At 40.5% G+C, this 15,811-nt stretch overlaps 1 protein-coding gene across 1 annotated transcript; it reads left to right on the top strand.

The window, feature by feature from the left end:
• Positions 1-622: 622 nt before the first annotated feature.
• Positions 623-10,076, top strand: LOC135707054 (histone H2B-like). The gene is made up of 2 exons (XM_065228775.1): positions 623-913; positions 9,975-10,076. Exons 1-2 carry the CDS (start codon positions 623-625, stop codon positions 10,074-10,076), a joined length of 393 nt encoding a protein of 130 aa, XP_065084847.1.
• Positions 10,077-15,811: the final 5,735 nt, after the last annotated feature.

Genomic DNA, 15,811 nt, shown 5'->3' on the forward strand with positions numbered 1-15,811 from the left:
AACACATTCATTGATACGTTTATTGTTGTGGATGATAGAAGAGCATAGCAGAAATAGTGCGAAATAGGAAGCTATGGTCATCACAAAAGAGGAAATCGAAAAAGCGAATTGGCTTTCACCCTTCTGCTTCTAAGCCCCTTTACAGTCATCTTCATAGCATCGCATCGCTTTTGGTTCTAGGGCACTTGCTGGTTGCAACTTTTAGATCAGGATTCACTGTGATGCGATCAGTTGTAAGCAGCAGAAATTTCCTTCCCAACTCTCTTGTGGAATCTTTTAGTGGCTCTGAAAAGGGCCGGTTTTGATAGATTTCGACAGAAAAATTAAGAGCGTTCACCACAAATACGAAGAGCCAGCTGAATGTCCTTTGGCATTATTGTGACACGCTTGGCGTGAATGGCGAACAGACCGACCAGATAGGTCGGTTTATTTAACTCATCGAGGGTATACTTGTACCTGCGTCGAGTAGCATATTACTAATACAGCGAGGGTACAATACATACAGTGGGAAGCAAAATACTGAAAAGGGGAGGAGTTTCGCTTCTTATGCTACGGGCACAAAACGAGACACCACCGTCGAAACGACTATCAGTTATTCTCTACCGAAGCGAACAGCTAAACTATGGCACCGAAAACCAGTGCAAAGGCCGCCAAGAAGGCGCAGAAAGTTCTCGTCAAGGGAGAGAAGAAGAATAGGAGACAGCGCAGGAAAGAAAGCTATGCCATCTACATCTACAAGGTGTTGAAGCATGTCCACCCGGACACCGGAGTCTCGTCGAAGGCCATGAGCATCATGAACAGCTTCGTCAATGACATCTTCGAACGTATTGCTGCTGAGGTCTGGCTCAATACAACAAACGCTCGACGATCACCTCCCGCGAAATCCAAACTGCTGTCCGTCTGCTGCTGCCGGGTGAGTTGGCCAAGCACGCTGTCTCTGAAGGAACCAAGGCCGTCACCAAGTACGCTAGCTCCAAGTAAATTTGTACCATCCAAACAATCAATCGGCCCTTTTCAGGGCCACAAATCGATTTCCAACGTGAAAGAGGTTTTGATGATTTATTGAACTTTTAAATGCTCGAAAGCAGCGTTAGCAAAGTTCGCGATAAGAAATCAGTTGATTTGCCTTATGAAAATAATGTTGACAAAAAGAATAAGAGGTTGCATCCATGACACGACCGTACGGTTTTGACGTAGGACGTCTGTGATTTTTATATGGGGGTACACATTGTGAAAACCGAATATGGAACATGAATTAATTGTGACACGCTTGGCATGGATGGCGAACAGACCGACCAGATAGGCCTCGCTGAATTCCTGAAGGGCCATCAACGGCCGAGCTCTGGAAGCACAGATCGGTCTTGAAGTTTTGGGCGATTTCACGGACCAGACGCTTGAAAGGCAACTTGCAGTCAGCAGCTCGGTCGATTTCTGGTAACGACGGATCTCACGCAGGGCGACAGTTCCTGGCCGGTAGCGATCAGACTTCTTCACTCCTCCGGTGGCCATCTGTTTGAGAGGAGCCTTTCCTCCGGTGGACTTACGAGCGGTCTGCTTGATGCGGCCATTATACGATGTGGATACGTTGAACGCAATCTGTTGAATAAAAATTTTAATTACCCAGCACAATCATGGGGATTGCCTCCAAGCAATATTTCATCAGATTCAAGACGATAGTAAATAGAACAGAAAATGAAAATATAAAAATGAGGTAAGGAAAATAATTAAAATATGGTTCTGATTAATACCTTGCTGAATAAAGATACACATTACCATTTATCATATAAGACCACGTAGTCCTACGTCACCATTGCGTACAACCCCATAGGGCTGTCCCTTGAAGTTTTTTTTTCAAATAGGCTAAAAACACGCAAATGGTTTTTAATATGTTTGTAAAATATGCAACATATAACTATATATGAAATACCCTAAGCTACAATATGGAACCGTAGTTTCTAATTCAGGAAAAGCGCGGAGAGTAAATTTAATCATTATATTATACTATCATATTTACCCGCATTATGAAAGAGACCCCATTTTACGATACTTGATGTCAAAGGAACGATTACTGAAAAATCCTGTTCCCCTAGTTTGAAGCAGTCACGACTAGGATTCGGTGGTAGATCTTACATCCCGTAGCGTACCACGAAAAAGTGATCTACCCACGTTACAGGGCAAACAAAATCTGAGGTACTCCTCTTTCATTTGACGCTAGTATCAAAATGTTCTATCGCAATTTTTCTATACATTTTTAGGGTTAATAATACTTGATCTAGATGGATAGAGCAATTTCATACAATTCTCAAGGTAAGTTTTCAATTAGTGCACATAACCGGGAAATGTAAGGTTCAATTACACATTCACATAAAAATATGCAGAATTTTCAATGTTTCACCGCACGCTGTAATGTGGTCATCAGATTTTTTTTTTTATTTTTCTGTTTCCTAAGTTTTTGATCAAAGTTTGTTTCCCTGATTCATTGCGGATAGAAAATCATTTCGCCAAAGTTTCGTATGGAAATATTTATTCTCGGACAACTTGCTTGTACACTACATTCCATTGTAAGAACTGCCATTACATTTGCTGTTAGAAATTAATGCAGAGGATGTAAGAAATCAACCCTGACATGTGATAAAGCCTCCCTTAGCTCAGTCGGTAAAGGCGCAGCTACAAAGCAAGACCATGCTGGAGGTGGCTAGGTTCGATTCCCGGTTCCGGTCTAGGAATTTTTCGGGTTGGAAAATTTCTCGACCTTCCCTGGGCATAGAAGTATGATTGGACTTGCCACACAATCATATCAATGCAAAAATGGTACAGGCATCAAAAAGCTCTCAATTAATAACTGTGGAAGTGCATCTAGAACACTAAGTTTGAGAGCACGCAATAAGCTAATATGCGATATGCAATAAGCTTGAAATGCGAAGAAGAAGAAGAAGAAGAAGAAGAAGAAGAATAAGAAGAATAAGAAGAAGATGTGATGTTCGTGCCATTTGTTATGCGTGTAGGTGTTTCAGTGACTTGTTTTTTTTTATTAGGGTTTTCTTTCAAAGACCACGTGAATAAAGAAAAAAAACAAAGCACGTTCTAATGACGGAGATCTTCAATACATATGTAAAAATTGATAAAAGCCATAACGGATGCCAATCCGACACATTTTATTGTACTTAATCTCAAACCCTATCCGAATCTGACCTAAACCCGATTTTTCATGTCTTACTCGAATTTTACTATGATTATCATACAAGAACCCCACCCGAACCATCTCTAAGAGGCAGCCGCAACATTCACTCACTTTCTTACTCGGGGCAGAATAGCATCGGTTTCATTCTTAGCAAGCACTGCACCACAAATAGGATACAACTACTCCCAGATGAAAGCTGTCATGGTTCCATAGTACTCTCACTGTCACTCCCACTCTCAAGTATCCTGCACACGAGACTGATGCAAATTTTGACATTTTCGCACCACAGTGCTCAAACCGTTCCAAATCGGGTCCTGATTAGTCGCCTAACATTTGAACTCCTTTGAAAAGAAACTGACTTGGCACAAACCATTTGAAGTTTATATGGAAATTACTATGGGAAACCCAAACTTTTTGTTCATAGTCTTCTTACCTTTTTCCATATTTGCTACTAGCTCAGTTATATTTTTTAAAGTAGTGCGATATGGTAAATTGTTAGATGAGTATGAACAAATCATTTGGTTTTTCCATAGTAATTTCCATATAAACTTCAAATGGTTTGTGCCAAGTCAGTTTCATATCAATGAGTTTAAATTTTGGAAGGGTAGTCAGGACCTGATTTTGAACCGTATGAGCACTGTGGAGCGAAAATGTCAAAATTTGCATCAGTCTACTGCACACCCCTAGTGGTACATAGGGCCAACGTGAAAGATTTCCATTCTGGGAGGATACTCGACCCATGAGCTCTGGGTCTGCCTCTGCCTCGATGTCCTGCTAGGTTCCAATTCAACTTGGTCTCATAGAACGCTATTGAATATTTTTTTTGGAAATGGTCTACTGATTCCGGAGATATGGCATTTTCTGGTGAGTACGTGTCTTGACTCTTGAACGACCTGAAATATGGCAAACACATCATACCATGTCACACAACAAAACCCAGGTGATTTCGAAAACAAGTGCAATGGTGGTCACAAATGGAGTGCCCAGAACCACATTGGTCCAATTCGGTATGTTTCGGGTGCCCCAGTGAAGGGGAAGTGGTCAGTTTCTGACTTGAACCAAAACTCATCATGTTAAACATCAAGAACTCAGTAAATTTTGTTTTCCGGGAACTCAGATGTGGAATTTACCATTTTGTGAAGATTCTGCATTCATTTTCCATCAGATGTCACTGCTGTTGATTCGATGACATTTCAAGCTGAAAATTGCATTCCCAAGTAACATTGCAGGTTTTATCGAGGTTTTATAGCATTCAACCAGTCTAACACATCAGAACCCTCATATCAGAACCCTCATAAAACCAAAATTGTTACTTGGGTTAGGTCCTAAGTAACATTGATCGATTCTCTTCATCGACTTTCTCTTTCGTTTATAACTTGAGGACATAACCGTTTCTTGATCTGGTTGACGTATAAGATGCTCATTTGCCGTAGCTTTGCAGAGCCGATACTCATCGTTTAGGTTACAAAATTACTTAAAACTAACGTTAGTAAAGCGGGGGCCGATTACTCGCGGCTATCTCGAGGTTAGGGGTAACAAATTGTAGCAAACGGGTGGCAGGGTAGGGATTGAGAACACAAGGTTTTTAGAGCAATGTGCTATTGATCTAGAACTAAGCGACATACTGGAGAAAAAGACAAACTTGGGGGTACACCGATGGAAACCTAGCAACTTGAGAGAACACAAGATGACACTAACAACTAAATTCTCAGATCGATCCGTTTTAAAAACACGTAAATTAAATTAAAATGTTCGAGATCTCGGCTCGCCAAGATGTCTCTAACGGGCCGCAAAGGTTGATTTCCTCGGGCCCTGAGGGATGCGGATAACTCGGATCTAGCAACACAATGTAGGGTGCATGACCAAAGCACGTAATCGATATCGTGATAGCCACTACCACAAACGCACAAATTGCTGCCTGCGAGCCCGATTCGGAAGAAATGCGAGTCTAACGAGCAGTGATTGGACATGAGCCTTGACATGACACGTATAAAGTCACGGTTCATGTTCATTCCTTTGATCCATGACTTGATCGATACCTGTGGGACAATAGAATGTAACCATCTTCCCAGATCACTCTCATTCCATTTTTGTTGCCAGTTGATCAGGGCGTGCTCACGGGTAATTGAGAAAAATTCCGCAAAGGCGATTTGTCGATCAAAAATATCGCCTTCCATAGCGCCCAACTTAGCTAGCGAGTCCGCTTTCTCATTACCCGGAATTGAGCAATGAGATGGGACCCAAACTAAGGTGATAGTATAGGAGCAGTTAGATAAAGTACTCAATCTAGATCGGATTTCGGTCAGAAAATACGAGGAGTCCTTCATCGGCCTCATTTATCGAATAGCCTCCAACGAGCTAAGGCTATCAGTAAATATAAAATAGTGATCTGGTATTCCACGGATTTCTTGAAACATGGTCAGATCAAAATTTACAGAGGAACTATAAAAGTCTTGGAGGCAAACACGAGAGGAATTAAATGAAGAAGGGCCAATCTCCAGCGTCATGTACTCGTAGTAGAGACTCATGAATCTAGTTTGAGGATTTCTGTCGAGCAGCTTCTCAAATTTTTCTGTTACCAATGGGTTCATTACTTCACAACGGATAAGAAACCGGAAACGATCTGTCAGTGGGAGAACACCCGCGAGTACTTCGAGGCTCATCGTATGCGTCGAGTACATACAGCCAAGCGCGATTCGGAGGCAACGGTATTGAACCCGTGCTGCTTCAGGATATGTGTTTTTGCCGCGGATTGAAAGCAGAAGCTACCATACTCTTGTTCGATACAACCTGATCAGATCTTCCGGGTGTGCTCCCCACCAAGTTCCAGTAATTGTACGAAGAAAATTGATTCTTTGTTGGCATTTTTGTTTCAGATACGCAATATGTTTTCCCCATGTGTATTTTGAATCGAACCAGACACCTACATACCTACTATATACTTTGAGTGATTGTTCTACCCTTTAGTTGAAACTGTAACTGTGCAGGATGATACTTCCTAGAAAAAAAACAACCAACTCAGTTTTCTCCGGAGAGAATTCGAAACCTAGCTTCAAAGCCCAAGTAGACAAATTGTCTAAGGTATCTTGCAATGGTCCTTGCAGGTCCGGTGCACTTGGCCCTATAACGGACACAACCCCGTCATCTGCAAGCTGCCTTAGCGAGCAATTTTCATTACATAAAAATTGTAAAGAAGGGGGCTTAAACATGAACCCTGGGGGAGACCCATGTAACTAATTCGTGAAGTTGCCGAGTTTCCATGAGAGAAGCTCATATATTTCTCGGACAACAAGTTGCTCAAATAGTTGTTCATAATTGGTGAAAGCCCACTATCGTGGAGTTTATCCGAAAGGACATCGATAAAAACAGAATCAAAAGCCCCCTTAATGTCCAAAAAACTGAACCCATTTGCTGTTTTTGCGCATAGGCCAGTTGAATTTCAGTTGAAATCCAAATTGCGTATCTGAAAGTAAACCATTCGACTCGACCTATTTGTCTAGACGAAAAAGAATCATTTTCTCCAACAATTTCCGTATACAGGACAGCATCGCGATGGGATGGTACGAGTTGTAATCCGACGCGGGTTTACCAGGTTTTCGCATGGCGATAACTCTTACTTGCCTCCAGTCATCCGGAACAATGTTGTGCTCCAGAAATTGATTGAATAAGTACAACAAGCGTCTCTTCGCGACATCTGGGAGATTTTTAAGCAAGTTGACCTTGATTCTATCCATTCCAGGAGCTGAATTGTTACATGAAAGGAGAGCAAGTGAGAATTCCACCATCGAAAACGGGGAGTCTATTTTGTTATTACCCGACGGACGATCGAGAACGTTGGTTTGAACCGACACCGAATCCGGGCAAACTTTCCGCGCGAAGCTGAATATCCAACTGTCCGAGTACTCCTTGTCTTCGTTGATCGGTGATGACGCGTTTCGCATTCTCCTGCTGACATTCCGGAGTGTTCTCATGGAAGTCTCACGCGACAAACCATCGACGAACCGACGCCAGTAACCGCGTTTTTTGGCTTTAATCAAGCTTTTAAACGTTTTCTCGAGGTCGGTGTACCGCTCGTAATCCTCGACCTTACAGTGTTTGCGGAAGCGTTTAAACGCGGCGGACTTCTCGCTGTTCGCGTCGGTGCAATTCATATCCCACCACGGAGTAGGAGGTCGCTTGCGAACGGAAACACCTTGAACACGTTTCGTTTGTGCTCGCAGCGCACAATCGATGATAAGACGTGCGAGAAAGGAGTGCTCGTCCAGTGGAGGAAGTGTTTCAACCGATTGACTGGCATCAAGAACCGCGGTCGCGAATTTTCGCCAGTCAATGTTTTTTTGTAAGATCGTACGCGATGTCAACCGAGCGAGTAGAAGATGAACCATTGCACCCCAGCAGGCCTGGGTTCAATCCCAGTCGGCGCCGCCCGGATGTTCTGAGGCATAACATTTCTGATCACGCCTTCCTTCGGATGGAAAGTAAAGCCGGTTCATGAGTTGATGGGTCGATAGGTAGGGTCCAAATGTGGGAGCTGCCTTCCTGGCTAGTCGGTAGGATTGGTGCTCAGCACGGAAAACAAGATCGACGGAAAAAACAAACCAAAGGAAAAAAAAAAAAGATGAACCATTGGTAATAGAAATTTTGATTGGCAAATGGTCACTACCGTAGGGATCTTGAACTACTTTCCACGAGCAATCCAACGATAGTGAACTCGAACAAAGTGAGAGGTCTAGTCTGCTTATTTTTGCTGGAGGTTTGGCTACTCGTGTTGCTTCCCCGGTGTTCAGAATTGTCATTTTGAAGAAGTCGCACATGTCGTACATCAAGGTTGAGCGGTTGTCGTCGTACAGTTCCCCCCAGCCTGTACCGTGAGTGTTAAAATCTCCCAAGATCAACCGTGGATCCAGCATAGCCGTGCAGATATCCGCGAAACTTTGACGAGAGATCGCGGTTTTCGGTGGAAGATATACTGAGGCAATACTGAGGCATTTATCTCGAATATTAACCTGACATGCAACTACTTCAATGCCTGTCACCGAAGGCAGATCGATTATGTAGAAGGAATGGAGCTTGTTGATCCCCAGAAGCACCTCTCCATTCGAATCTGCACGATCAAGGTGAATAATGTTGAAATCGTGGAAAGCAAGATCATTGTCTGAAGAGAGCCATGTTTCACTAGGGGCAAATGCATCAGCAAGTGAATTGTTAACTAAAAATTTAAATGCGTCAAGTTTTGGCATAAGACTTCAACAGTTCCACTGAAGAACAGAGATCATATCCCCGACCTCATTCGGAAAATTATCCATCAAAGGATATGATCGATGCAAGGAAGGACCACCTAGAAGCTAGTTACTTCAAAAGAGTTTTCACCATTGGCAGCACTAAATTAATAATGCTCCTCGTTGAGTCAGAGATATTGAATATACTGAAGAAGCTATCCACAATACCAGAAAACGTGAACATGGGGGCTGCTTTTCTGGTCGAAAAACTGGGACATCTGGGGTTTTAGATGATCCTGGAAGTGACGGAAAGTTCTTGTCATAATTACAGGGTTTTAAACCCGGTGGAATGGGTTTCGGTGCATTTCCGTTGCCTCTTGATTTTCCAAGGTGTCAGATCATCAACTGGCAAAATGGAGAACGTGTTAACGCTTTTTGGTGTGGTCTGAGAAGATGGAGCGGTATTCTTCAAGAGTACTGCTATTGTTCTCTTGGAGCGAGCTTGCAGAGACCGCTTAATTTTGTCTCCCTGCTGTTTATACCTCGGACCTCGGAGTGCTTTTGGACATTTGAGTCTAACAAATAATATATTGAAAAAAAAAATAAAAAATCATGTTAATCCCTATCCGGAAAAAGTAGCAACAAAATCAAGTTGGACATTTCCGCATAAAAAATCCAAATTTAATGCTGATTTTTAAGCGTTGTCCTTTTATTCCCGGCAAAGCACTTTTTTAATTCCCGATTCCCGGGTAGTTGATTCCCGGGACATTTGATTCCCTAGTAACACAAATGGTAACTCTGCGTCGTTACCATTGGTACTCACTACGGAAAACTAGATCAACGAAAAACAAATCAATTAAAAAACACACACACACACTGAGAGGTATGGCTGTTAACCACTAGGCTGGGATCGTCCCCTAGCAAAAAAAAAAAAAAAACTAAATGAAAGGAGAGTTCACGCGATGGTTAAAATTCAGAATGTTTTTCTGTGTAGAGTCATGGAAATCTATTTAAAAGTTATAACTGGACAATTGAAAAGATGTGTAGCAGCAATTATTCATAGCACCCTTTGCTCCAAAATCACTCATAATAAGGTTAATGGCTCTAATGGTGGCGTATGGATCTAAGATTGGACCCATCGCTAAAAATCTGCTATTTATCAATTTTATCTAGATGAATCTGTCATTGAGACGGTACTAATGGATATTTTGGTCGCTATTGAAAATTTAGTCGATTGCTTAATTTATGTATGGTCCCCAATTAGGGGCATTTAGGCCGACATTACATCCATTTCCCCTATATTATTTCATTTAAGGTTCAAACAATCAGTTGTAAAAAATATCAGCTTTACTCAACCCGTTTTCAGCCAAGAGCTTTTTTCAACTCTCTACGAACACCTCAATGGGTTGCCCTTCCAGGTGAGCAGATAATTGCATCAAATTCCTTCCGACGGGTTGTCTGGCGCTATTTGTTTACACATCGCATTATTCGAATCATCATGAGCAATCATAATTTCAAATGTAAACACTCCCGCCTTCGTTGCCTCTACTTTGCATATTTTCTCCACCATTCAGTGCCGGTCAGCTGGGGCTCAGTGTTACATCTTTGTTCAATGGCACAGCGCGTACTCGCTCGAAGTTGCTCGCACTAACTCGGAATTTTTGGCCAACAAATAGCTGTCAACATACTTCGAACTGGTGTGAGCAAGCTGGCTCAATTAACACTTTTTTTTGCGACAAAATACTTGAAAAAAATTGGAAGTTCTTGTAATCCTCCGACTATGACGTCAAAAAACAACTCGGAGTCACTCGTATTTGGCTGAATGAACACTACTAAAATCAACTTGGAGTATCTCGAATCGGCAGAACGAAGCCAAAAACCAGCTCACAACTTGTTGCGATCTGTTTCGAGCTCTCATTGAACGAAGTTATCATCATTGGATATTATCAAATTTTGTTTTGTTTCGGATTTACAAGAGCCATGCTGAGGTGTGCGATCCTACCAGTGAGTGTTGAAATGCACACTCCCCATACGGTACCGAATACGGATAAGCCCACCGTCCGAAGCCGTCAATATTTTTATATCGAAAGCGAGAGGTATAAGTAGGCGAGAGGTATTATGTAGGTGAATCAAATTTTAATGTTACTCACAATATACAGTAGCAACGATGACCGCATACCAAAGAAAGCACGATGGGTGCTGTGTTCATCATGGTGCGAATTATCGCATCAGGTGGGAAGAGATAAGGGGTATTGCAAATCTGGTCGAAATTTAAGCCCAATGTATTGTATATTGTAGCTAATTTTGGCGGAAACACACTTCTATCGATAACAAGTAATGTTTTGTTTAAGTAATGAATGACCATTGGAATTACAGAAACACACCCGGAAAAAAATAACCATACAATTACCATAAAAAAACAATAACATTCAAATCTATTGCCAACAATCGACCTGATTGTGCGTTTATGTGCAAAAGAAATTTTAACATATTGTTATTGCAATAGATGTACAATACGTCCCATATAGTAAGAGTTTTCAACAATAGAACAACAATACAATTACAGTGCTTTCCTGATTTTGTTAGCTCCCGATTTTGTCCACCCCCCATTTTGTCAGCTTTATATCCCTTTTTTTTTTCATTTGAAATGGGCCTATGTCCAAAACGTAAACAAATCCATTCTTTAGTACCGCTTGATAGCCACTAATCGTGTAGGAAAATTCCGCATAATCGAGAAAAATCTTTAAAACTCGATTTTCGAAACGGCCGATCAACGAAATTTTTCGATTCCTTAATAGGCCCGCAAGCTAAAACGGCCAACCATTTATTTATTTCATTTCATTGATAAGTCTAGTGACGTAGAAAGGCCAATTATTGAAAAATTTCAAACCAAAGCTAGGCCCTACTGGTTGAGGCAGGGCCGATGATTTTTTTTGAATTTATTTGACGTTGCGAAAAGGCTTAGCAAAGGGCGTACCATTCGTGATGACAAGCATAACGGCTTAGCAAAAAGGGCCTATCCATTGAAAGATTCACAAAAAGGCTTATTAATTTATGAAACTAAATTGTTATCGCAAGCTTTCCGCATATTTTGGAGGTTGTGTACTGAGATACAGTTACTATTGTTATTGTGAACAATATAAATGCCTAAAATACTTCAATTTGCTTAAATATGAATTGAATAGTGGCAGAAAAATTTAAAATTAATTTTCTGGTTTGTTTACGTTTTGGACAAAGGCCCATTTCAAATGTTACTCTAGATTTCACTAAATTTTTGAGTTTTTAAACATGGATCCACAAACTCTACGCTATGAATAATTGTTATTCTTACACTTCGCTGTAATGTGAATGTTAGGGGAAGCGGGGGTAAAATGTGCATACGGGGTAAAATTAACAATTGACGATTTTAAGCTCGTTTTCATTCAAATATCAATCATTTCAACGCACAGGTCTTTCATTCAATGTACCTTTTAAATTTTAATTCATTACTTTAATATAATAACTACACTCCTACTATGAATTATTAGTATTGAATTACTGTTTGCTGGAAAAATCATTTTTATCACGCGGAGATGAACCAGCCTCTGGCTGAAAATCTCCTTAATAAAGACAACCAAACAACCAACCATTTTTATCACGGAAAACCTGTTGCTGTTTTGCAATTGTAAAAAAAACATTGCTTTATGGCCAGCAACATTCATTGAATTTAACATAAAAGTTGACTTTCAATTTTCAAGAGATCTCGACATCGCAACTTCTCGAATTCAATATAACATCGTCAATTGAAAGGGACAATGCTTCAACCTAATCAGCCCTATCAGCTTTTGTTTTGGATTGTTGGAGAGGCAGTTTGGATTCCGGAAAAAAGATCAACGGTGGATGTAATTCGGACAATGGTCGAGAGAGCCGAGAAGACTTTCAAACAGAAGTGAAGAGGAGATCGATATTGCACCGTGATAACGATCGACGTCAAGAATGCGTTCAACAGCGCAGATGAAAAGCCATTGCCAAAGTGCTGCATAGAATGAGGGTCCCTTACTACCTGTGCAGGATTCTCAGGAGTTACTTTCAGAGCCTGGTTCTGGTCTACGAGAAAAAAAATGGGATAGATATCGATTAGAATCACAACGGGAGTTGCACAACACTCCATCCTTGGTCCAACGCACGTCTTTGCCTCGAAGCGCGTGTTGATATACCTGATGATGGAGTTGAGTGATGATCGATGACTGGCTAAACTTCAACAGCCACGTCGAATATGTCTGTGAGAATGCTTGGAAGGCCATCAACACAATAGCTAGAATCATGCTGAACAACTCTATTCCCAGCAATATCAAGAGGCATCTTCTGGCTAGATACTGAGGTATGGAGGTTCAGCCTGATTTGCAGCACATGAATCAAAGCAGAACCAAAGGAAACTGAGCAGCACGTTCCGGATCATGGCCATGCGAGTCGTGAGTGCGTACAGAACCATCTCATCAGAAGCTGGGATTGGGCGATTTTGAATCAATCTTTGGAAGATCGATGTTTTTAATCCCGATTTACGATTTTTTGACGTAGGACTACGTCTTTGATTTCTATATGGGGGTACACTTTGTGAAAACCGAAAATGGAACATGTAACAAATTAAGAAAGATTTTGAACGTTAATAACTCAGCTGCCCCTGTTCCAATTTCAATAAATTTATCGCCAATCGATCAGAAACATGGCTACACATCGATAACAATGCTTTCGAATGTTGATTTTTAACAAGAAACTATTGAAAAATTGGTAAATGTCCAGCATTGTCCAAAAGCGTCGAATTAACTAACAAATTCACCAATTACCTACATGCATATGCTGCTTCCCCAGCACAGTCGTCAGAGAGTAGTAAGTAGACGAAACAAGTCGAAGTGGCATTCGCCTCCGATCCTCGGACGCGTGCGAATAAGGAGGATGGAATTGCGTAATATTTTGCACACTCATCGCCATATTCAAAACCAAACGCAAATTTTTCAAGATAACCACCATCCGTCGTCTGGCTGACGTATCTCCGGTCTGATTTACGAGGTGTGCGGAAGGTGTTCCTGAAAAATAAGATCCGTGATGCTGTCACCTACACTCAACACGCCAAGCGTAAGCGGCCATGGATGTCATTTACGTTTTGAAGTGACAGAGACGCACTCTGTTTGGTTTCGGAGGTTAAATCATCACCAACTTTGGCAACAAAACGGCAATTTTCAGGGCCACCAAGCTTATAACAGTAAAGAGTAGGAATAGAATTCATCTGCCTGTTTGTCCATATTCAGAACCAACGACCACACAAAATGCTCATGTAATCAAACTGGAAGAAGCAACAATCTAGCATCTAATTCTACAAAGACGGCAGGCAACATTTGAGAAGCCGAGTTATTTACGAAAGAGAGTGTCGATGAAAAGAATCGATCAATGTAGATAGAACTTATTGAAAAGTGACGCGAGTTTTATTTTCCGTGCTGAGCTCCAATGCTACTGACGCCAGGGAGGCAGCTCCAACACCTGGACCCTACCTATCGAACCATTAACTCAACTGGGGACCAACGGCTTTACTTCCGGAAGGAAGGCGTGATCAGAGATGTTATGCCTCAGAACATGCCGGTGGCGCCGACTGAGATTGGACCCAGGCCTGCTGGGGTGAGAGGTAATCACGCTAACCACCGGTGCCGATATCTTTTAAGGTGATATCACGGCGAATGAGAACGGCCCAAATTTGAGTTTAGTTATCTCAGAAATAAGAAATAAAGTGCAGGAACTCAGCGATGAATAAATTTGCCGCATGTTTTCCCAGGATTTTCAGGGGAAAAAATTCCCGAATTTGAAAAAAAGTAAAGTAAATATTCACTCAGTCTATTGGTACTACTCCAAGACTGAATAAAATTTTCGTCAATTTCCTTATTTTCTGGCAGATTTTTTAGGTTTTCCGCTAAAAGATGAACTAGCCTATGGCTAAAAATCTTTATAATAAAGAAAAAAAAAAAAAGGTTTTCCGCAGGAAACCATGAGACAAATTTACTTATCGCTGAGTTCCTGCACTTTTGACGATTATGAGAGATTACTACAAATTTGGTACGCCTACAATTCAAAAACGGAAAGAGCTGAGATAATAGATAATTGATCAATTAAAAGAACTAAATGCTCTTCATATTTATTCCGTCCACTGGCGGTCCTACGTCAAGCTTCCGTTCGTGCCCAGACCCTTCTACTTTTTTTGAAACGCCGGAGCATGTGGTGTTCCTTTTGTCCAAGGTGCGTGACAGTGCGATGCCTGTCCTTAAAGTGGAGAATGTCGTGTGTCCAGAGGAAACAATTTCCTATTGAAGAAACGACTTCTTGACGATTTTATTCAACTGCATGCTTAATAAAACTTGTACTATTTTGAATAAAACTTCTGTTCAGGCAAATCTGGAGAATTTATTCATCCACAACATCGAAGTATTTGGTGTTGAATAAGGTATGTCGAGAAGCTTTTATTCGACTTAAAAAACTTGTAACAGAGCTCATTCGATCAAATTTTTGATTATTCAGCGTTTACTAGACATCACTATTTTCATAAACAGCGATGGTATAAAAGTGTATATAGACGCTTGATTCTCATGTGAGATAATGTTTAATTTAGACACTATTATACATTTATAAAACCGATTATTCAACTACGGAACATTTAATACGAAAATAAGAACGGGCAGAGCATGGTTAGTGATTGTTGTGTTATTATTTCTGTAGAAGCACGCATCCCCCGAGCAGAGAATGGAAACAAAATGAAAACTTAGTTTGATATTTTGATATAAGCGTTCGTGATAACATAACATAACATAACAGTAATCATAACAAAAATGAGATCTAAATGGTACATGGAGGATATTTAAAAGATAACAAATAATGTTTTCTTGATAACACATCCATGCATGCGTTTTTATGTTAGTAATTTCGTTAATAATAAACAAAATAATTATTCAATATGTTATTATAACTATGATAGGAAAACGAAAAAAAAAAATAAAAAACTTAATTAGTTATTATTTTGATATCATGATATCAAATTTAGTAATCTGAATGTTTTGAAATCTTTTGGTTGATAGCAAGATTCAAAATCAAATAATGTTGTCAATAAAGTGCAAATGGTGCCATATTAAAGTACAGAATTGGAAAGAATCCTCCAGTGGTACACATTACAAGAAAGTATATAATGAATCGCTTTTGTCATTATAGACAAATAACAAAAGTTAAAATATGACGAACGATTGAAGTTTATTATTTATTTTATTGGGAGAGAACTGATAATTAATAAAATTTATGACAACATATTTAAATATGAGCTAAGAAACCGATTAAGTCTACGAAAGTTAAATTGCTATATTCGACAATGTATTAGTATAAGTATTACAGACGAACTGGA

This window comes from Ochlerotatus camptorhynchus, unplaced genomic scaffold (genome assembly GCF_037179485.1).
Source record: "Ochlerotatus camptorhynchus isolate MF236.1 unplaced genomic scaffold, CSIRO-AGI_Acam_v1.1 ptg000302l, whole genome shotgun sequence".
Taxonomy (NCBI): Eukaryota; Metazoa; Arthropoda; class Insecta; order Diptera; family Culicidae; genus Ochlerotatus; species Ochlerotatus camptorhynchus.

Excerpts from the sequence above, each read along its gene's own strand:
- LOC135707054 (XM_065228775.1), top strand. The coding sequence starts at position 623 with ATGGCACCGAAAACCAGTGCAAAGGCCGCCAAGAAGGCGCAGAAAGTT. Across the intron at positions 914-9,974 it reads TGTCCGTCTGCTGCTGCCGG|TGCCGGTCAGCTGGGGCTCA; the intron begins GTGAGTTGGCCA and ends TCCACCATTCAG.